Here is a 24,181-nt window from a genome sequence, read left to right as displayed (position 1 = left end):
CACTGTTTTCAATATAGGATACGGCTCAAAGAGGATAAAGGACCTGCCCATGTTCCTGCAACTATACCTCACAGAGGATAACAGATGCCCCGTTCTATTACACGAGCGTATATCTGCAAACGCAGCAGTAAGTCCATTACTGTTCACAGAGTACTATTCTAAGTACCTTTCTGTAATAGGATTTAATCTGCACACAGTCCTGGGAAGTTTGTACTCCATTTCCCAAGTGAGTAAACTGGAGAACAAAGGGGTTAAACAATCTGTTTGAGGTCACAAAGCAGATTAACCGGCAAAACCCAGGCAGCACCTGCACAGCCCTCCCTAAAGGGAGCTTCAAGCTGGACCAAATCTCACATGCGCTAGCAGCGAGCCATGACTGTAAAACCAATGAAAGCGTACTGATGGGTGTCCTCGGAGGATTCTCTGTAGTCTCTAAGAAGTAACTTAAGCCATACGATCCACGGAAGAGCAAGACAAAGAGTTAGGACCCTTTGATGAAGCTCATCTGTATAACCAAACGGATGCCTCAGCCTCCCACTGCTGTCGAGGAAACAGAAGCTGCACTGCAAAAACCTGTGCAAGGCAGAACTAGAATTCAAGACTAAAGCTGGTCTGAAATGACACCAGCCACTGGTTATAAGATAATGGCGTTGAGGGGCATCAGTGGTTAAGAGTACGGATGGATCTAGAGGACCCGGATTGATTCCCAGCACCGACTGACATCTCACATCCCAGGGGACCAAGACACTCTCTACTGGTCTCCACAGACATCAGGCAGGTGGCGCACAGACATAAATGGAGGCAAGCAACCCGTACACACAAAATACTAATAAAAAATATTAATGACCCCGATTGCTGTGAGCTCTCAGCAGAAAGGTCTGCGTGTTCGTAGAGCCCTGCTTTGTGAAGGTCTTGCTAGCCAACCTTCCTTTCAGGATAGTCCCATGCATGATCCAGGGCTGTACACTAACCTGTAGATGGCGCTCTTCAGTACCAGACCCAAATACAAAAAGGGAAACATCCCTTTGGATAGGAAAATGTGGACTGGACATTTTAGAATGTCACCCCTGGAGGTTAAAAGTGGCTGAAAACTATGAGATTGTCCAAAGTAGGTGAATCTTTCCAGTTGTCCTTGTTAACCTGGTTTCTAAGTAACACCAGCTCCGGGAGGGAAAGCCAAAGAACAGAGCCCAGGGCCTGATTGCAAAGCCCCTGTAGTTCTCGGTGCCTGCCGGTCAAACTAAGCAGCAGATGGAGCCCTGGGGCATCAGCCACAAAGCTCAACAGCAATCCCTCACACTGATATCGATTCTGGTAAAAGCCTAAAACATGATTTTATCTTATCTTTGTTTTTACTTATATTTTTCTAACAAGGTCGCACTATGCAGCCCGAGCTGGCCTTGAACTTCTCACCTTTGCCTCCCAGTGCTGAGATTAGAGGTGTGTGCCAACATGTCTGGCCTACACCACCATTGTACAGAATCTTGTAGATTTTCTTTGGAGACAATGTCTCATGTAGCTCAGGCTGGCCTCAATGCACTATGTAGCTGAGGATGCTCTTGATTCCTGATCCTCCTGCCTCCACCCCCTAGTACTGGGATTACAAGTCTCCCCATGACACAGTCAGAAATCATGGTTTCAAATATTTCTGTGGCTAAAACAAAATAAATGTAGATAGCAAGCATGTCCTAGACCACAGGGCTTTGCAGCACACACATACTTTATTCTTCCTTGGTTGTACCTGCAATATTGGACGGTACACCCACGCCCTACTATTCCATTTACATTACTTGACAGACTTTAAAAAAATTCCAAACAAGGTATTTTATGAAAAACCTGAGGTCCCCAGTCCCAATTTCCATCCACTGAGGCAATTCCAAACCCTAGAAAGGCTTTTACCTATGGCCGTCTCACTGCGGTGTTAGAACAAGACCTACCCACTGAAAACTCAAGCCTCACTCATCGGTCACTCAATCGTCATCTGAATATCTGTGAGGGGAGATGGAAAGCTAAGCAGTGCCAGGGGTGTCAGGTGTGCCCAAAATCCAACACCTCCCTTAACACACACTCACACACACATACACACACACACACACACACACACTCATACACTCTCTCACACACACACATACACACTCACATACACACACACTCACACACACAAACACACAAATATTCACACATACACACACTCACACACGCATACATACACTCACACATGTACACACATATACACACACACTAACATACACACTCACATATGCACATACACACACATATACACACACATACACACACACTCATGCACAAGAAAAATAAAAAGCTGTAACAAGTAAGTACAAAGGGAAGGGGACAGCCAAATAGAAGGAGAGAGGGAAGAGGGAAGAAAGAGGAGGGAGGAGGGAGAAGGGAGGGAGGAGGGAGGAGGGAGGAGGATCTAGGAAGAGAGACAGGTGAGAGGTAGGAGGGGGTTGGCTGGTCACCATGAGAAGCCCTTGGGCCCCATTTATTCAGTTCCTACCCCAGGGCCTGGCAGGCACAAGGTACTGTGACAACCTTCCCTGTGGATGTCATAAAAGAAATGTCACTACTATTTTCTGTAATCCTTTAAAAACAAAATCTTAGGAACAATCACTTAACTGCAACGTCTTTCCCTTGCCTCGTGCCCCTTTACGAACCTCTCAGAATAACTCTGTCTTCCCTGGTTCAAAATACTTAAGTCCTTTGTTCAAACCACTGCAAAGGTCCCCACACTAGAGCAGAGCAGCCTGGCTTCAGCCAGAGAAATGTGTTTACCTTCACCAAAAACGTCATCCTCTTCATCCACCAGAAGCTCCTCAGGGTCAAGGAACTGCATTGTGGGAAGACGGGGAGCTGGAGGCAGAGCCTGGGACACACAGGAGCCACCTTAGCTCTGAGCAGCTCCTCTGCCGGGGAGGTGCTTTCCTTCCCCACAGTGGATTGCCCAAGCCCTGGGGAGGGCAGCTTCCGCATCTGCCCCAGAGAAAGCAGCTTCATTCATATGAAAAGGCTTCTGAAACTCAGTGTGAACTCCAGAGGTAATGCTAACCCCCCAAGAAGAGAGGCTTGTTGGGAAGGGGATGCTGACCCAGCTGACCCAGTTGGGTTCAAGCATAATTATCACGCAGGCATTTTGATAAGTTCTATTTCAAAGCAGCAACTTTCAAATCTCTTTGAGAGTACGGTGGGCTCTTAGCTTTCCTGCTTATGAATCTCAACACAATGGGCAGTGTTGAAAGACAGAGGCTCACATTTCTCATATCTTGCTTTTGCTTCAATGACAATTTATCTGAAAGTAAAGCAAGCCTTGTGCTACACCGAAGCCTGCATTTGGAAGACATGAGGTTTTTTTGGTTTCCCTCTGCAAAGTTGCATTATTCTCTTTTCTAAACCTCTTGCTTTTGAGGGGAACTTTACAGTAACACTTAAACCAATCTTAGTTTTCACCTAGGCTTTTCCTAGTTCTAACAAACCCACATCAGTGAGCAGACAATCAGTCTGTGTCAAACAATGTCCACTGCATAATATTTACTCATTCTGATACTTCGGACTTTCATCATTAAATAAAACAAAACAAGACAAAGCAAAGCAGCCAGCAGTCCCTCCAGAAGGGAGGAGTTAAAGCTCAGCTTTCACGTGACCACCAGTGGTTTGCAGCAGCACCCAGAACTACCCAGCAGATTCCACCAGTGTGTGATACTACACCGCATCTGGGGCTTTTCTAGAGTCAGAAGATGCAAATGAAGGTGCCGGTTGAGGAGCTATTGTTCGCCCAAAGTTTATTTTTAAAGTCTTGTTTACTGTGTGTTTGTGAAGACGCCCAGTGTTACCTTTCACCATGAGTGTCTGATCCTTCCTTCTGGAACTGCTTTGGAATTGTTCCAGTTGTTTCCCAGGGGGAATCTTGATAGTAGGCGAGTCAAGCAGTTAACCCAGGGTCAAGAATAGTTGAGGATGGGCCAGCAGCACTATGAGGTGGGGGTGGGGGGCAGTTGTGAACCAGTTCCTATGGAGAGGTTTCTCAAATTAGGGGACATTCTGAGTCTTGCTGGGATCACCGGTCATCTCAACCAGAGCAGAAACCACCCTTCAGAGAAAGCCTGGAAATGCTGTGCACTGGGATTGTGCAATGACTGGGGACCATTTATGGTACATGGTGTCTTGCCTCTTAGGGCAGGAAGCTTCCTTCAAAAGACCAGGCCAGGCAGGAGCAACTGTCCCATCCCCAAAGCCAATAGTGTTTACTAGAAAAACAGCAAGAGGCAGACAGCTTGCCCTAGACCTCCATGGCTTCTGGCCACCCACCTCCTCATCGCAGTTCCTGTATAAATGCTATCTCTGGTGAATTAATAGCATAAACTGAGTGAATTAATAAACTAGGGCCAGATGTCAGAACCTGATTGTGACTTAGAGTTTTATCTCGTGCAGTTGAGACAAAAGAGAAGATGGGAGCTGAGTCCTTCCCAGCCACTGCCCTGTGTTCACAGCCTCACCAAGTGCGTCCCACTGACCACCATCTAATGGGCTGAATGAGAAGAAGAAAGTGAGCTGTACACCAGCGTTCATCTCTCATCTTCCTGATTGCAGACACATTGTGACCAGCTGCCTAGTGACTAGTGGAAACATTGTGACTAGTTTTCACGGACCTGTTTGCCAGCCATAATGGACTAGATCCTAAAAACCCTTCCCTCTCTCCCTCATTCCCTCTCTCCCTCATTCCCTCTCTCCCTCATTCCCTTTCTCCCTCCCTCCCTCTCTCCCTCTCTCCTTCTCTCCCTCTCTCCCTCTCTCCCTCTCTCCCTCCCTTTCTCCATCCCTTTCTCCCTCCCTCCCTTCCTCCCTTCCTTAAGTTGCTATTTCGCAGGTGTTTGGTGACAACCATCTGTGTCAACATAACCTTTTCAGGTCTGTTTCCTACCTCTGAGGAAGTGAACCTGTGTCCTTTCAGAACCAGGCACTGGAGTCTGATGTGACCTTGTTTGGGAATAGGGCTTCTGATGAATAGAACTGGAGAAGATGAACACACATCACAGTGCAATAGGGGATCCTGAGCTCGTTATCATAATGGAACAGGGGTCCTTAACCCAATCTGAACGAGTCCTTTATAAAATGAGGACACTTAAAGAGAGACAGGGGAAGAGAACGCTACTTGAAGACAAAGGCAGAGATCTACGAGCAATACCGCAGACTGACATAGCATGAGAAGCATGGGTGGGCTTTCTCATCCCTTAGAAGGAGCCATCTCTAAGGTCATGACTTGACCTCTGACTTCTAGGCTCTAGAACTGTGCAGTAGTGAGTATCACTGTTGTTGCCTACTTACTTCATGTTCTGTTATAACAACTACCAAATAACTGTGCTCACTTGTTTGGCTTACTTTGAGGATTAAATAGAATATTTCAAATAATCCAGAACCACACAAGTTGTAATGGTTTGAATATAAATGGCCCTAATAGGCCCATAGGGAGTGGCATTATTAGAAGGCGTGGCCTTAATGGAGTAGGTGTGGATTTGTTGGATGAAGTGTGTCTCTGGGGTGGGCTTTGAGGTCTCAGATGCTCAAGCCATGCCAGGTGTGTCTCCAGTCTCTTCCTGCCACCTCCAATCTAGAGGTAGGATTCTCAGCTGCCTCTCCAACACCACATCTGCTTGCATGCCCCCATGCTTCCTGCCTGCCATGATGATAATGGACCAAATTTCTGAACTGAAAGCCAGCCCCAGTTAAAAGTTTTCTTTTAGAAGTATTGCTGTGATCATGGTGTCTCTTCACAGAAACGAAACCCTAAGGCAATAGTGCACAGTAACTTTCTGTTCTAATCATCTAACCAAAGCCCCAGTGGGGCATCTTAGAGCACATCTCAGAGTCCCTGTGGGGAGGGAGAATGCTCCTTCACTATGCTGTGATGGTTTTGGTAAGAAAGCTGATATATTTGAGGCTATCCATGAGGATAATGGAGTAAACCTCTGAAACTTTAAGCCTGTCTCAAGTAAATGCTTCCTTTTTTGTAAGAGTTGTGGTGGGCACGCTGTCTCTCCACAGCCATAGAGCAGTTGTCTAAGACACATGTCCTGTATAAAATCTCAGTGACCCTCAGTTCTTGAACCAGTTACTTTTCTGTCTTCCGTAATAGAATGCTGTATCAGACAATGACAGAAACACTGTAAAGGAGGACATCTCCGTTTGGCTCTCAAGCTTAAGAGGTTACAGTTCATCACAGAGGAGGATGGAAGCCATGGTGGTGGGAATGGCTTATATTTGGGGCAGCAGAGTATGGTGTGGCTGATTACATTGTATCATCATTGAGAAGTTGGTGTATCAGCTGTGAAGAAGCAGAGGGAACAACTGGAGTATACCTCACAATGCTATCTCACTGAGCCACTTTTTCCACTGAAGACACACTTCCTAAAGGTCTCGCAATCCCCCCAAGACAGTACTACCAGCTGGGGACTAAGCACTCAAACCTGTGAGCCCATGGGAGACATTTTATATCCACATCATCTTTCCTCCAGTCTCCTTTGCTCCAAGAAGATGTCTTAAAAGGAGCTAACAAGATCAGAACAGATGCTACAAAGATTCTCTTGAATGCAGAGATAACAGAAAACACAGCCTCTGTCTCCAGATTTTACAATCCCCCAAGAGGGAAGCTGTACATGTTTGATGGTTAGGTAAGGAGGAAAGTTATTGGAATCCAGATAATGCGCTTCATAAATAGTATACAAACTAAAAGAAACCCCAGACAACACAAATCGCATGATTGAAATTTATATAAATATCCCCAAGTGGGCAAAATGGAAAAAGTACATGTGTAGATAATAGTTAATGTATATACAGAGCTGGACATAGTTCTAAACTCATTGGTTTACTGAATTTTATAAAATTATTTATTTTATGAGTACACTGTAGCTGTCTTCAGACACACCAGAAGAGGGCATCAGATCCCATTACAGATGGTTGTGAGCCACCATGTGGTTGCTGGGAACTGAACTCAGGACTTCTGGAAGAGTAGTCAGTGCTCTTAACCGCGGAGCCATCTCTCCAGCCCGGTTTACTGAATTTTTACACCAAACTTATATACAGGTATGATTATAATCTGTAACTTAGCTTGAGGTCCAAAGAGTAAAGTGGCTTGCCCACATCTTGAGTCTGGTAAGTGGTAGAGAGGCTGACATTTGACTTAGGTCCCAGACTCCACATTCTTAAATGCTACACCATGCTGTTCAGAACATCTGTAAGGAACAGGGTACATGGGCTGCATCTTCAGCTCCCCACCTGCAAACATTTCAAGTCCTCGCTTACATGGCTTCCTCTACCCAGAGGGTCTCTCTTCCCTTGGGAAATGTCTGCTCATCAGTGGAGCTTAGTTCAAGAGCTATCTCTTTCACCAACCCAAACTAGTTACAAGTGAAAAGCAGTGTCAGAGACGGGAGGCAAATGGGGTTCATGGTTTTTGAGTTATAGCTCATCATGGTAGGGAGGATGTGGTGATCCCTGGCTCCATGGCAGCAGGAGGAGGGGCGGCTGTTTGGTCACATCTCAGTGGACCGGGAAGCAGAGAAGGGGTAGGGAGATGCTAAGGAGAGGGATACAGGAGTACCCTTGTTTCTGTTGAACACTTGACCAAAGTAACTTTAAGGGAGGAAGGGCCATTAGGCATGCAGACCATGTTTTTCAGGAGGTCAAGGCTGGACTTCACAGTTGCCGAGAGCAGAGAGACAATGAGGTCGTGCTTGCTTTGCTCAGGTTCTCACTAGCTGTACACAGTCCAAGACACAAACCCTACAGCACCACCTATAGAGGATGGGCCTTCCCACCACAGGCATGCCCATGGGCTAACCTGATCTAGACCAGCCTGCGTTGATATTATTTATTTATTTTATGTTTTTCAGTTTTTCCTGTGTTGCTCTGTGGTGTGTGTGTGTGTGTGTGTGTGTGTGTGTGTGTGTGTGCATGTTTGGAAAACTAAATTGATGCTAGGAATCTTCCTCAATGGATCTTCCACTTTTTCCTGTAAGCCAGCGTGCCTCAGTTACACGGCTAGTCTCTCTAGCAGCCTTTCTCTGGGGATCCCACATGTCTGCCTTTCGGATTGGAAACCCAGTTGTGTGGGTTTAGGGATCTGGCCCTCATGCTTGCGGGGTAAGCATTTGAGCTGCTGAGAACCATTCCCCAACCCACAGTGCTAATCACTCTTACTTTACAATACACTTTTTATTCTATTTGACACATTGCAACCATGTATCTTATGAAGCACACTGCGACATTTAAATGCAGTGATCAGATCGAGGTAATTGCCATTTGTCGTCTCAGACATTCGTCATTTCTTTGTGCAGAGGGAGCTGTGACTAAGAAGGAAAGGGTAAATCTGAAGTGAAAGCAGAGGCCCAAGCTTCCCAGTGAGGCACGCAGCAGCAAAAGCAGTTTAAGAGGAGACTACATAACTGAGACCTTCACAAGGCCATAAGCATGGGGATGGGTGGCATTTGGTGTCCCTTTGTGTTATGTAAGCCTGATCAAAAATGTGCAAGACCTCCCTCTTGTCCTGAGAAACTGCTTTCTTCTTGCATTCATTCATTTGGAAAATAATAATGATATATATCTACCAAAGCTTAGGTGCAGTGGGAAGCTCTGAGGAAAAACAAACCTGCTTGGTGTATCTATGCACGACACAGGAATGCTAACAAAAGATATTATTTCTTTGGTGCGATGAATTAGGTCGCAATAACCTCTGTAAGTTTATTGATCTTCTGCACATGTGCGTGTATATGTGTGCACATGTGTTCTGCCTGCATTATGTATGAATACTTTGTGAGTGCCTGGTACCTATGGAGATCAGAAGAGATTCTCTGGAGCTGAAGTTATGGGTAGTTGGTTACAGGGAACCAAAGCTAAGTCCTCTTCAAGAGCAGCCAGTGCTCTTAACTGCTGAACCGTCTTTTTTTTTTTTTTTTTTTTCAGATTCACCGACTTAAGAGCAGGGAAAGAAGCTGAGCTAAGTAGATATAAAGGAGAAAGAAGAACAAAGTGGGGACAGGAATTGAAACCGTGGAGTAGCTAGAGTCATGGGGGGATACTGAAAAGACTCAAAGCCAGAAATAACCTTTTCTTTGGGTGACTTAGCCCGAGAAGTTACACATACAGTCTGTCTAGTTGCAAAGTGCTGTGACCAAGATCCTGGCCACCAATAGTAAGGCTGTCCCAGTGTTTCAAAGAAGGGACAACAGCCCTCCCCAGGCCTTTGGGGCTTCTTGCTTAATATTCCAAATTCGGGGTATCTGAGCCTTCAGCAGGATTGGAGTTCCGGTTAATGTGGAGAGTTTGCAATGTTGCAGGTCCAGAGTCAAATCATCTTCAGCTTCAGCCTCCTAATGGCGGTTTATTACCATTCTCTCCTCCCGACCTGAGGCTTAGCGAGCACTGGAGAATTACGTACAAAGCACTAGTTTTCCTTAGGAATGCGTTAACTGTCCAGCAGCCAAGTGTCATCAGACAGTGTCTGAGGCTGGAGCTGAGGCTTCTCCACCGGCTGTAACCTGCCTCTATGAAGATCCCGCCAATGAATTTGCAGTGTCTTGACAGATGCCTTTCTTTATTCTGTTACTTTAAAAACTTTGATATTGCTTTCGCATTGCATAGGCAGTTTGGGGTAACCCAAATCTCTGTTACTAGGCCACAGTCACCCATATTTTCTCCAGAATAAACTAACTTTTTATTTTCTTCCTCCCTTCCTTTCTTTCATTTCTTCCCACAGACTGAGCATCCACAGTTGAAAAATCACAGATCTGAAACCTCCCCAAATCCTAAACTTCCTTTACTGATAAACTAGAAAACAAGAATTCAGAATTCGGGACCTGAATATAATAATGCTTTGGAAATTCTATTTATTTTTTTTACATTTATGTATTTATTTGTGTAGGGGTAGGTAAGGTATGGGTGATGGGAGGGGACAAAATATTTGCATGGAGGTCAAAGGTCAACTTTCAGAGTTGGTTCTCTCCTTTCACCCAGTTTAGAGCATCCTGCTGTCAGATGGGGACCCAGGTTTGGTCCCTAGCACCCACTCTAAGTGTCTCACCCTGGAATTCCAGCTTCAGGAGATCCAACACCCTCTCCTGGCTTCTCACTCTCTCCCCCACCCCTCTTTCTCTCTTTCTCTCTCTCACACACACAAGAATAAAAAAATAAATGTAAAAACCAAAACAACCCTCCCACCCCACACCCAGATTTCATGGAAGGAAACAATATTCTGCTTTTGAAAGGGAAATACTTGTTGCATCTGGTTATTTCAAAGACTGGTTCAGGAGGTCTAGAAACACTCCTTTATTTGAAAGGTCCACTATTTGAGAAGCTCCAATTCTCCAGGCCTGCCATTGCTCTAGGCTGAGGCGGGTGCGGTAGACCAGGCCCACCGCTCTCTTTACTCACCCTGTCACTCTTGGGCTCCCTGCTCATTGGATGAGCCCTAAACCTGCTACATCCAGCACATGCAAACGGCTGAGAAGGCTGAGTTGCTTTGGAGTGGAGAAAATGGGGTGCTGCAGACTGAGACATCCCCATTCTCCCTGACCTTGCACACTGACGGGCTGATGGGTATGAAGGTGAGAACTGCGGGTATGGCTCGGCTGGAGAAACATGGATGAAGCCCTGGATGGACCCCCAGCACACATAAGCCAGGCCGTGGGGTGTACCCTGTCATCCAGCACCCAGGAGAACTATATGGCTATCTCAATGCATAACTGTTCTAGGCCAACCTGGGATACAAGAGACTGGTTTGAAAAACAAAATAAAAAGAAAGCAGCAATTAAAGCTAAATACCAAACTAAAGAGAATGTATCCCAGCATTATGGAGGCCTAGCCCTGAGGAAAAGAGACCCCATGACCCCTGACCCTGCCCTCCTCATATCCCAGCTTTGCCTTAGGTTGGCTGTAAGTTTTCAGCTTCTAAGAACCAGAACAAAAGCTGGTCCCCTCCCAGACGGTAATGTCACCCGAGCCCACCAGGCTAGGGAGGAGAGTTGCTCTGTTCCTGCACCCTTCCAGCGCCAGCCTGCAACCTCAGGCCTTAGCAAAGAAAGGAGCTACTTTAAATGCAAACTAATTAAGGAACTCACCAATCAACGGAGGCAGGCGGAGGAAGAGGAAATAAAAGGAAGGAGAAGGAAGAGGGAAGGGAGGAGGGAGAGAGGAGGGAGATGGAAGAAAGGGGGAAGGGAGGAGGCAGAGGGGAGGAGGGAGAGAAGAGGAAGAGGGGAGGGGAGGAAGGAAGAAGAGAGGAGGGAGAGGGGAAGGGGTGGTGGAGATAAGTGTGGACTCCATGCCAGCGGGTTAGATCCCTGCCAGGCCTCGGAGAACTTCCCCAGGGCTGCGTCCTTCCTTACTCTCCCTGTCCCCAGAAGGTTAGATGCCGGAAAGAGGCTATTTTCACTTACTCTATCTACCATTCAGAAGAAAATTCTCCTTTAAAAAATGAGCTCAGATTGCTAAGGGAAAACTTTCCGGTGCTGACTTCTGGCCGCGTGGCCGACGCCCTGGCCCCGCCCTAGGCTCTTTCTGAGGCTGGTCTCGGATTTCCGACGCTGACAGGAATCAACACAACAAAGGTGTTTTTTTCTCCGCACAGCGGGGCTGCTTTCCCTCCACAGAACAAAACCTCTCCTTGCCAGTAGCGGGGCTGGTGTGTTAGACCGAGGAGAGCCACCCATCCTCCCTAAGGCCACAAACAGCTGAATACACTGAATTCAGGTTCATAAACAAGGGTGTCAACCTGAGAACAGGCGGGGGTGGGGTGCAGGAGAAAAAAAAAGCAAGAAGTAAAAACTACTGCGTTTTGTAGTGGGAGAGGGCAGAAGGCCATAGAAACCAAGACTGAAAAATCAAAACTCTAACAACAGCATCACAAGATTGGAGGTGTTCAGTCGTTGTTACTGTAGATTTATTAATTATTCTTCTTCTTCTTCTTCTTCTTCTTCTTCTTCTTCTTCTTCTTCTTCTTCTTCTTCTTCTTCTTCTTCTTCTTCTTCTTCTTCTTCTTCTTCTTCTTCTTCTTTTTCTTCTTCTTCTTTTTTTTTTCGAGACATGGTCTCTTTCCTAGGATGGCCTGGAACTCACTATGTAGACTAGGATGATATCCTCCTGCCTCAGCTTTCCAGGTACAGGGATCACAAATGTAAGCCAACATAGCCACATGGATTTACGACAGAGTAAGTGTTTTGTTTAGGCTCCGCCTGAAACAGTTACCTGGCAATAGCCAGGCTTGCCGGACGCTCGCCCCCTCCTCTCTTGCTTTCCTGCCCCTGCTCTGTCCCCTTGCTTTTGCTCCCCGTCTTCCTTCCCCCTCTCTCCATGTGAGCTCATTGCCCACCTCTACTCTCTCTCTCTCTCTCTCCCTCCCTCCCTCCCTTCCCCTGTCCCTCTCCCCCTCCCTCCCTCCCTCTCTCCCTCTCCCTGCCTTTCTCTGCCTCTACTACCCTCTCAACTCCCCCTCCCCCTCCCTTCTCCCTCTCTATCCCTCTCCCTCTACCCCCTGCCTTTCTCTGCCTCTACTACCCTCTCAACTCCCCTCCCCGTTCCCTGGATAAACTCTATCCTATACCATAGTGTGGCTGGTCCCTCAGGGGAAAGGGGTACTTCCACACGGGCTCACGAAGGCACCCGTTTACCCCATACCTGACTACCCACCCACCAAACATATTTAAACCTGGCTGTAAGCCTCACTTTGTGCGGTGCAAGGGGTGGAGGATGTTGTCTCTGGAAGGTGCAAGACGTTCCTCCATGGGTCTGCCTGGGGGGGAGGGGCTCAGTGCTTTTCAGGAAACCTCAGAATAAGGTTTGTCGGAATAGATTGGGCCAGCTTCCTGAGGAATAGATTCTGCCAAGGAAACCAGGAGAAGGAGCTGGCACACATAAAGAGGAGGTGGTAAGCCTCCAGCAGGGACTTGTCAGACACCAGCTGTGCACTTTCTAACATCCTAGAGACTTGTTGCAGATGCACTCTCCGGGTGGGGTGAGTGGTGGTGTCACAAAGCATCCAAGGTGAAGGAGAGGCCACCCCCACCTCCCTTGGCAAAGACCACACACAACTTGGCCGGTGTTCCGAAGCTCCCATGCTCTTGGGGGCAAGCTCAGGAAATAGCCACAGGCTGGAAGAGTGGTTGTATTTTCTGGGGTCACAGACTCTTCTAGAGTCTCTCAAACATGGATGAAGAGAAGGAGACAGCAGCTGGGTGGATGTGCAGCCGGTGTTTGTACCCGCTGCCGCACAACCGAGATATGACCCCAAGCCAATGCCAAACAGCCCGCTTCCTGTGGCACTCTGCGGCTCGAGAGTCGTTATTTATAGACTGGTACAACTTCCCTGATGTTAGAAGCAGGGCGCTGAGTGCCAATTTTTCTTGGAATGGCCATCGAAGCTTGTCTCTCACTGAGTGGTGTCTGATAAAGACACTGTTAAAATACCTTGCAAAGACTTGTACAGATGCAATCTGGTAACAGAACTGGCCAGTTTTTGTTCCGACCCGATGACCGAGGGGGTTTGTGGAAAACACCTGCCTTAGAAGAGAGATACCTTCTGCTTGGTTTTATTCTGGTTTTAAATACAGGGTTCTACCCAGTAGTTCTGGCTGAATTAGTATTGTCTGTGTAGATCAGGCTACCCTTGAATTTACAGCAGTCTTTCTGCCTCAGCCTCTGTAAGTGCTGAGAGTACAGGTTTGCACCACCATGCTAGCCCAAATAATGTTTGGGTTTTTGCTGTGCTCAGGATTGATCCAGGGCCTCATGCACACATTCAAGGCAAACACCCTCCTGCTGGTGTTGATCTCCAGGTCCTGAAACCATCTTTTTCTTTTGCCTTCTCTTGGGAAAATGTGGGTCTCCCATTTGATGGTGCACTCTTGGGTCCTAAGGGATTTCATGATGATGACAGTAAAGAAGATGAAGAAGCATGCATTCCTAAGGACTCATGGATATGTAATCTAATCCTTGATTTTCCGGCTTCTTGAGGTAAGGAAGGAAACTCATTTTACTGCTAGGACATTGAGGACAAGGAAACTGGGTGACAGGTTACATGTGTTGTGGCAGTCATTGACATGATTTAGCACGCTTTCTAGGGCTGCTGACTGAAACTGTAGAGGTTTCCTAACAGACATGACTGACCCACTCCGTCTACATGAAAGGAAAATAAATTCAGATACAAAGCCCATTCTATGGGCTGTCATTCTATGGCAGAGCTGCTGCTTGGTTCTAGTTCTCAACTTTCCTACTTTCCTTGGTGATCCCTGCAGTCTTGGAACTAAGTCTCATAGCCTAGCCATGACATTGGACCCTGTACTGGCTGGTTTTGTGTCAACTTGACACAAGCTGGAGTTATCAATGCCTTCATGAGATCCAGCTGTAAGGCATTTTCTCAACTAGTGATCAAGGGGGGGAGGGCCCAGCCCACTGTGGGTGGTGCCATCCCTGGCACAGCCCATTATGGGTGGTGCCATCCCTGGCACAGCCCATTGTGGGTGGAGCCATCCCTGGCCCAGCTCATTGTGGGTGGTGCCATCCCTGGGCTGGTAGACCTGGGTTCTATAAGAAAGCAGGCTGAGCAAGCCAGGGGAAGCAAGTCAGTAAGTAACATCCCTCCATGGCCTCTGCATCAGCTCCTGCTTCCTGACCTGCCTGAGTTCCAGTCCTGACTTCCTTTGGTGATGAACAGCAATGTGAAAGTATAAGCTGAATAAACCCTTTCCTCCCCAACTTGCTTCTTGGTCATGATGTTTGTGTAGGAATAGAAGCCCGGACTAAAACAGACCCAAAACTCTAGGTCTTAACTCAGTTCATATGGCAGTCTACCCACTCTAGTGTGAGGCCTAAAGGCTATTTGAGACTCTCACTGGAGGCCTGATGCCAGTCAGTCCTCACAGACATTTTGAACATTTTCTAGGTATATAAGCGATTCATTCGCAGATATTCTCTGGGGATCACCTGACACTTTAGGACAATCACGTCAAGGAAGGATGACATCTAAGAGAGCAGTGGCCACCAAACCATGGATCAGGATGGTTGGGAACAATCTTTACGCATAGTAAACTTTATTATACTGTCCAACCTTGTGTGGATGGTTCATCATTATCTAGGGCCTGACCCAGAGAGTCCCAGTGGGAAGATGTACGTCTAGTTAGCTATCCTCTGTGTCCACAGAAACTGGATCCTGGACCCTCTGGGACGTCATGAATGCTCATGTGTTTTCTACATATTAGTTGCATGTAGCCAGCACCAACTTCTCTACAACTCCCTGAGTCACCTATAACACTGAGTAATGAAAGTGACACATGAATGGCATGTTGCTTGGGGAATAGTAGCAAGAAAAGACTGCACATGTTCAATGCGGATGCAATTTGCATTTCAAGTACATTTCTTCCTCCAGTATGTACACGTGTGTGTTATGCATGTACATGTGAATACGTGGGTTAGCATGTGTGTGGGGGTAACATGTATATGGATGTGTGTGTGTGTGTGTGCACGTAGAGAGCAGGGGTTGGTGGAGGGAGTCACCCTGTGGTCTCCACCGTACTCACTGGGGACAGGTCTTTTAATCAAGCCCAGACTCTCAAGGAGACCCAGAGCTCATGGATATGTCTACTCTTGGTAACCAGCTTGTTCTTGGGCTCTCCTGTCTCTACTTCCTGAGGCTGAAGTCACAGGCAGGCCACCATACCCACATGGCATTTACTTGGGTGCCTAGGAATCTGAACTCCCATTCTCACACACAGAACTTGCTGGCAAGTACTAACCATGGGGGCAGTCCTCGAGTCAGTCTCACAAGTACTCTGCCTGCCTATCTGTCTATTTGTCTGTCTGTCTGTCTATCTATCTATCTATCTATCTATCTATCTATCTATCTATCATCTACCTATAATATCTTCTAAGAATCAGAGCGTGCATTTAGGATACAGAGGACACAGGTTGTACCACCCCAGGTGCTGGTGCGAGAGGGCTGAACAGACACGTTCTCATGCCAATCATCCAACTCATGAGGTGACATGATTTTGTCTGCCAAACATGGGACTAGGAACTGTCAAAGTTTATTAACAAAGCTGTTTTTCCCAGGAAAGGTCGTCACTGACAGCAGCTCACTAAAGGATTCTGCACATGTTCGTAGTGATAACACACACTTCTCTGCCATTTTCTCTCCAGTCTTTGCTCTTGTTTCGGGATTCTGTTTCATATTTCATTTTCCTAGTTACTTCCTCATTGTGATGTAAGAAGAGGAAACTAGACCAAGTTGCAGCACAAGCCTACAGTTCTCCCGTCTGGGAGACTGTGCTGCTAAGGTGGCCTTGGGGTCTTTACTTTGAGACTGCCCTGGACTACACAGGAGACCCTGTTTCAAAATAAATTTTAGCTGCTTATAGTGGCTCATGTCATTAATCTCAATACTCAGGGGGCTGAGGCAGGAGGATTGTCATGTGTTCAAGAACAGTCTGGGTTACACAGTGAGTTTTTAGGGTAGCCTGGGATACATAACAAACTCCCCCCCCCCAAAAGAAACACAAACAAAAACTGATTAATATACACATATGCCTATATATACACACACATATATACACATATATATGTATACACATATGTATATCTGATATATATGTATATATATACACACACATATACACACACACATATTTCCTAATGATGGAGATAAAAACTAGAGTTTTTTGCATGCTAGGTGAGTGTTTTATCGCTGAGCCACATGCCTAGCCCCGAAAATTGTACAATGCTTAATAGACACATGCATTACAAATGCTCTGAGGAAATACTGTCTGTAAGTACTCATACAAAATACTGGTGGTAATTATTTCTAGCGTTGGCTTTGGCAGTTTTTGAGCATAATTTCCACTGGTCTGTGCACAGGAGCCAACTCGGAGGGCACAACCTAGTTCTCTTTTCTGCACAGCCCTGGAAAGAGGGCACATGGGAACGGAACTTGTGGTGAGGGTCACCTTGCCGCAAAGTGACCCCGCCCTGCCTACCTTCCTCTGGATCTAGTAAATACATCGCGTATCGTAAATACAGATTCTGCCATGGGCATTGCTACATCCCTATCTCTAATGGAATGGACCGGATTGTAAAATTCACACCTCTTTTGAAATGTGATGAAGCAACAGAGTTCAGAAACAGGAAGCGCACATTCACCGGACCACTTTGTGCTCTTTTGCACAATGTACAGGAGTCAACATGAGAAAGCCGCAGCAGAGAAACCACACAGTTGAGACTGCAGGGGCTGCAAGGTGCGGCAGGAGTGGTGCCCCGCCTTCCCAGCATCCTCTGGTACAGGAGGGGTGCCCCGCCTTCCCAGCATCCTCCGGTACAGGAGGGGTGCCCCGCCTTCCCAGCATCCTCCGGTACAGGAGGGGTGCCCCGCCTTCCCAGCATCCTGCGGTTGTTGTCACTGTCAGCCCCAGTCGACCCTGAATTATTGTTTTCTGCCACCATTTCAGCTTTCATTGGGCACCTGCCGTGGAATCTGATGACAGTACAGACTCCGTGTGACATCTGATAGACTCTAATGACAGGTCCTGACCAGGGCCCCGATTTGCAGTGTGCACTGATGTCTATAGCACACATACTTTCTCCATTAATTTAGAAGTGACCCAGCCTTGCTGAACACAAATCTGGGTAGGGTGTACAGTCGCTCACCACTTGATGGTGTCTCTACCATTGCACTTCACAATGGCGATATTAATGCCAATAGAAGCGTGTGAGAAACGGGAATATCCATCTCTTGCTTGTGTGGTTCCAGGGTAGTCAAGAGGGGATTGATGGATGTCAGACATTATGTAGCTTTTAAAAAAAATCTTATTTATTTGATTCTACATTTATAGAATTTTAATTTTCAGTCATGGTTATTTTTAACCAAAGAGCTCACACTATTTCTTTAATTTTAACAGTTGCCCCTTCTAAGTAGGTCTGGACAGGATTCCAGCATTGTAGTGGACAAAGCTAGAGCCGGAGAGCTCTGTCTTTCTCCAGATGGCTAGGTCCACTCTTTGAAAGCTTTAGTAAGACATATGGCCCGGGTGGACGGTAATAGTCATAGAGTTGATGTGGGGATGCAGCGAGAGGAGCTGCTGGGCACAACTGTCATTCATTGGTTGTGGGGATGCAGTGGGAGGAGCTACTGGGCACAACTGTCATTCATTGGTTGTGGGGATGCAGTGGGAGGAGCTGCTGGGCACAACTGTCATTCATTGGTTGATTAGGATGCTTCACCTTCTCATTCCCCATTTCATACTTGAAAGCTCTAATCCCCAAGTTGAGGCTAAACCCTTTTTTAAAAAGGGGTTTATTTATTTATTATATATGACTACACTGTCGCTGTCTTCAGATTCACCAGAAGAGGGCATCTGACCCCATTACAGATGGTTGTGAGCCACCATGTGGTTGCTGGGAATTGAACTCAGGTCCTCTGGAAGAGCAGCCAGTGCTCTTAACCACTGTGCCATCTCCTCTGCCCGAGGCTATATCTTGAATATGAAAATAAAGTTAAGTGAAATTCTAAGGCTGGGCCCTGATCTAATGCAATTAGTGTCCTTGTAAAAAGAGCCGGAGAGCTCTGTCTTTCTCCAAATGCCTACACCGGGAAGTAGGGCAGCTGAAAGGAAGAAGGAAGCCCTCACTAGAATCTGCTGTGATGTGTTTCAGTTCATGCGATGCCAAGATATGGCCCTGTGGCATTTAAGGAAACCGCTCAGAGGGAGGAAAATGAGTTCTGGCTGGTAAAACAGCTTGTGACAGGGATTGCTCAGCACATGTGGAAGCTGGAGCTAAGCCCCCAGTACTAAAACAAAACAAAACAAACAACTAAACACACACACACACACACACACACACACCTACAGTTCCACTTGTCTAACTGGGAATAGTTGGCTCCTGCCTGTAACTCCAGAACTCAGGAGAACTGCCTTGAATTTGAGGTCAGCATGAGCTACAAAATCCAGGGCAGCCTGATCCAGAGGGTAAGATGCTTTCCCAACAAGAACAACAACGATGACAACGACAATGAGGACCAGGGTGAACTGGGTAATTTCTTCTCCCCCCACCCTTCTCCAAAGCCGATATAAACCCCCGCTGAGAAGCCCTTTCTCTGCACTAGAGGAAAGGTCTTGTTTCTATAGACACAAAGAAACTTGACACTCAGAAGCCCCAGCTCACAGCAGGAATCAGACCGTTCGTACCCAACCGCTTCTCAGTCCAGCTCTTCATTAGTGCATAACATAAGTATGCACAGGTTTCTCTGTTTTAGGACAAACAGTTTTCATTCTTGAAACCCCTTGTGTCTGTAGGGCTTATTTTAAGTCCATTTGAGTGTCTTTCTCTAGTTATTTTATACAGGGTCTCAGCTGTGAACTTAAACACGATGGGAAAACAAGGGTATTTTCCTGTCCATCTGAAGCCTCAATCCTGGACTAGAACATTTAGCATCATGAAGAAATAAACCTTTGCTGTTTAAGTTGCCCAGGCAGAGGTCATATTGTCATGATAGCCTTAGCACACAGAGCCAGAATGAAACCCCCCTGAGGGAACATTGGCAAGTTGGATTCGAATACCAGCTAACACACAGAGAGGGGCTGCAAGTAGCCCCTCCCTATTTGAGAACTACATTTTGTGTATAAAGCTTCTAATGTCTGGCATGGTTGCATCCTTGGCAGAAGGGATGTATTACATTAGAGCCCAGACTCAGAAACAGAGGAGGCAAGGATCAGGAGAAAGGGGTTGTTCCATGCAACACTCTGAACGATGCAGACACAGTTCTTGTCCGTGATTTCCTTTGGCAATGAAATGGACACAGTAAGTTAGATTGGTAACATGCCCAGGGATCACAACATTGATAACAAGAACAAAGGCCTAGAATGTCTTTGGGATGCCTCTGAGTGGCTGTGGAGACATTGAATTCTTCCCAACTGAGACCTGTATAGTGTTTGACCTGATGGTAACATATCACTTTAGTTGTGATCATTCCTAGTCTGGTTGATAGGATGGGTAATGTCATATCTACCAGATAGTGTTGGCTAAAACGTCAACAAAAGACATCTCCAGGTAAAATCTGGGAGGAGAATTTACTTTTATATATTTGCCTGAGTTGATCGAATTCTTAAAAGCTCCATCTATTTTGTTGCCAAAAAAGGTTAATTAATAACCAATAATTATTTAATTAACTTTTTGTCACCGTACTTCTGATAATTAGTTTGTAAAGAGGAAAGGGCTATTTTGGATCCTAGTTTTACAGACTCAGGTCCATGTTGAGTTGTATTGCATTTGGGCCTGTCATAAGGCAAAGCATATGGTGGGAACATGTTCCCAGAGCAAACCTGCTTATTTGAGAGCTGAAAAGCAAGAGAGAGGAAGAAGAAAAGAGGTGAGGGTCTCACAGTCTCTTCAATGACATCTTCCCCGCAATCTAAAAGTCCACACTAGGTCTAGAGTGTAGCTCCACAAGGGAGTGTTCTTCTAGTGCATTAGTTAGTTTTCTTATTGCTGTGACCAAATAACCTGACACAAAGCAACTTAGGGAAGGATGGTTTTTAGTTTGGCTCACAGTTTGAAGAGATACAGTCTGTCACTGAAGGGAAGGCATGGTTTCAGGAGGTGGGTTCTGCTCTCAAACCTTTAAGCTCACTTCCCCTGACCTACTTGCATGAGCAAGCCTTCACCCCCAAAGCTTCTAAGACCTTCTAAAACATGTCTTCTAAGACCATCAGCTGAGGACCAAGTGTTGGGCACCTGAACATATGGGGACATTTCACATTCAACTTACAGTACTTTGGGTTTGGTACCTAGTACCTCACATACATCCCTCTAGCCCCCACGTATTAAAGGCTCCATCTCTAGTGTGGTAGGTGACAGGACCAAGGATTTAATACATAACCCTTTGGAGATACCACACTACAGTCAACTATACCTGTTCTTCTCTCTCATTGTTTCTTTTGTTTGTATATTTGTTTGACTCAGGGCTCTCAATACATAATCCATCCCAGACTGTCTTTGAATTTCTAATTCTTCTGTGGCAGCCTCTTGAGCACTAGATTACAAGTATGGGCATGTTTGGCTGACATCTGCCAACTCTCTAGAAGTCAAGACAGATGACAACCACTGCTGGTGTTCTGATGGGAAGCCCCCCAGATGTGCTGCGTGTGGTGTCTCCTGTGCGGCCTCTCATCTGCCTTAGATGAAAACTGCCTATTCTGAGCCCTGTGCTGCTGCATGCTGGGAGCACAAGGCTCTAGCTCACACTATGAGGTTAGTTAGGTTTTCAACATGGGGGCCTTCATCCGTGCTCCCTTAAAAGAAAAGCACTCCCTAATTAGACCTTTCATTTCTCACAACGGTTTCAAAGCCCAAACCATTCTCTCTCTTGCCTCCTATTGCAAAGAAAAATATAGGACATTAGCCGGGGCTCACTTTATTCTTTTTACCTTTTAATCTGGAACAATTCTTTCTTCCCCTCTGTTTGAGAGGAAAAGCTCTGTTTGATCTTGCTAAAAATCATAATGTTTTCTTCTTTTAAAAAAACCATATTTTCCCCTGTAATTGTTATGAATCACATCTTTGTGAATAATTTAGGAAACAGGAGATAACAAGAAATAAAGTCAAAATCACATCTAACTTAGACCTGAGACAGGGGCTGTGGCTACTGTAAGTTTTTCATTCTCCCCAGGAGTGTGTGTGTATGTGTGTGTGTGTGTGTGTGTGTGTGTGTGTGTATTCATAATCAAAATTATTCTGCTTAGAAAAACTCTTAGTAGCAGATCATGAATATTTTTGTATGATCAAAAATATTCTCCAGTAGTGAGATTTCTAAGTATTTTAAACTTAAAAGTAACTCATTTTCTCTCTTATTTTAATAGCAGAGTGTAGTGGTTGGTTTTGTGTCAACTTGACACAAGCTGGAGTTATCACAGAGAAAGGAGCCTCAGTTGAGGAAATGCCTCCATGAGATCCAGCTGTAAGGCATTTTCTCAACTAGTGATCAAGGGGGGAGGGCCCAGCCCATTATGGGTGGAGCCATCCCTGACCCAGCCCATTATGGGTGGAGCCATCCCTGGGCTGGTAGACCTGGGTTCTATAAGAAAGCAGGCTGAGCAAGCCAGGGGAAGCAAGCCAGTAAGTAACATCCCTCCATGGCCTCTGCATCAGCTCCTGCTTCCTGACCTGCCTGAGTTCCAGTCCTGACTTCCTTTGTAAGCTGAATAAACCCTTTCCTCCCCAACTTTTTTTTTTTTTTTTAACTCTAATGGAAATGATTCAGATTTCATTTGTGAACAAGCTATTGCTTTTCTTTCTTTCTTTCTTTCTTTCTTTCTTTCTTTCTTTCTTTCTTTCTTTCTTTCTTTCTTCCTTCCTTCCTTCCTTCCTTCCTTCCTTCCTTTCTTTCTTTCTTCCTTTATTATTTACCATTTATTTAGGGATAATACTTCTCACTGTTTTCTGGGCTCGGCTGGAACTTATGAAGTAGCTCAGGCTGGCTTTCTCATGGTGATCCTCCTGCTTCAGACTTTCCAGGGCTGGGATTACAGGTATGAGCCAACATGCCAGATATTTCCCTACTAATTTCAAAAGCTACCTCTTTATTTTCTTCTTAACACACACACACACACACACACACACACACACACACTTTGGAGATAGTCGCTTGTGGTCCATATTGACCTTGAACTCACTATGTAGACAAGATTGGTCTTGAACCCATAACTCTCTAGCCTCCACCTCTAAAGTGGTAGGACCTCAGACATCCTCCACTAGGAACAGTCCTATGCAACTGGTTATGCTTCTGTCTTCACCCATCTTGTTTGGAAACTCCTTTTATTTCTTATCTGGAACCCATCCTGGATCTCCGAACCCTGAGATAGCTTTGAATTATCTGTCCACTTGCCCGATTAACTAACTACCTGAAATCTCCCCGCAGTAACATTTATAGAGGATGTAGCTGTGACAGAAATGGAAGTCGTCCCGTAGGACTTAGATCTACAAATGAACACAATGTGCCATTCTTGTGATGCCCCAGCACTTACTCAAATATTGTTTCACCCGAGCCCCACAGCTGCCCAGTGCAGCAGGCACTGCTTTTATCTCTATTGCTCACACGTGCCGAGAAGCAGCTTTGGGGAGAGTTGGGGAAAGTTACAAGGCCATTCCAAGTTGATGCAACAGATGCTATTTATTATAGGGGAAGCCCAGGGTTCTGCTCTTTGCAAGAGCATTTGATGAGACCATGGGAACCAGGAAGGACTTGAGAAGTGATTTACCCATGATCCCTAAAAGACGGTGATTTGTCTTGCTCCGATGAATGTGGGGCGAAGGCAGAAATAGTGATTAGGCTAGCACAGACAAGAGAGACAGATGAGGGTGGGTAAAGTGACTTAAGTAGGAGAGCAGTAGTTCAAAGGTCCAGAGAAAAGAGAAGAAAGAGAAATGCACATCTGTGATCTTAGCACTTGGGATGGAGAGGGAAGAGGACCCAGAGTACAAGGCCAGCCTCAGCTGAGAGAAAGTTAGTAGCCAGCATCGATGACATGAGACCCTGTCTCCAAAAATCAAACCAAAGCAAAAGTATCACAACAGGAAGAAAAACTAAATGCAAAGCAAAACAAACAAAAACAGAAGCAAAGAGAACACAGCACCCTAGAAATTGGGAAATGAAGCCTTTGAGTCCAGGGTTGGGTGGGAAGGAGCAGGCCAGAAAAACACTTGCTTTGGGATGGTCAACACCACACCTAGCCTTGTGAGACATTTTAAGAACATTTATTTGCAATCTTTAATATAGAAACGGTCACGAAACAAGCTTAGCCAGAAGATTAATTCCTCTAGCTGGTGGGTGAAGGATGGATATCACTGCAGCAACAGGACAGACAAAGCAAATGTTGGGGGCCTTCTGCCACTGGAGGTAGTGATGTTGCCTTTTACTAGAGCAGTGGACATGGAGTCACGTGTTCTGGAGGGCCTTGATCAATAGTTGGTAAGACTGACCTGGTCTTGGTTTGGCTGATATTTCTTGTATCAACATCCAAGGCTTTGATGAGAACATCCATGGTCAGTAGCTTAGGCCTGGCATGTACGCTGCGTAGTTTTAGGCCAACTTGATGCAAATTAGAATCATTTTAGAAGAGAGAACCTTGAGAAG

The 24,181-nt window shown here is 46.0% G+C and overlaps 1 protein-coding gene across 7 annotated transcripts in view; it reads right to left on the bottom strand.

Annotated features, from left to right (window-relative positions):
• The window catches only part of RIPOR2 (RHO family interacting cell polarization regulator 2), a gene marked incomplete at both ends in the record, with an annotated part of 209,797 nt that overhangs the window by 107,348 nt on the left and 78,268 nt on the right, over positions 1-24,181 (bottom strand). For 3 of the 7 annotated variants that reach the window (XM_080917670.1, XM_080917676.1, XM_080917680.1), the window contains one exon: positions 2,797-2,885. The exons of the other annotated variants lie outside the window; for them this stretch is intronic. In XM_080917670.1, the coding sequence (XP_080773796.1) occupies positions 2,797-2,857 (61 nt within the window). Of the gene's footprint in view, positions 1-2,796; positions 2,886-24,181 lie in introns of those variants that run through there. 7 annotated transcript variants of the gene reach the window in all.

Source organism: Micromys minutus (assembly GCF_963924665.1).
Source record: "Micromys minutus genome assembly, chromosome: 6".
Classification (NCBI taxonomy): domain Eukaryota; kingdom Metazoa; phylum Chordata; class Mammalia; order Rodentia; family Muridae; genus Micromys; species Micromys minutus.
This window is presented reverse-complemented; position numbering and strand designations above follow the sequence as displayed.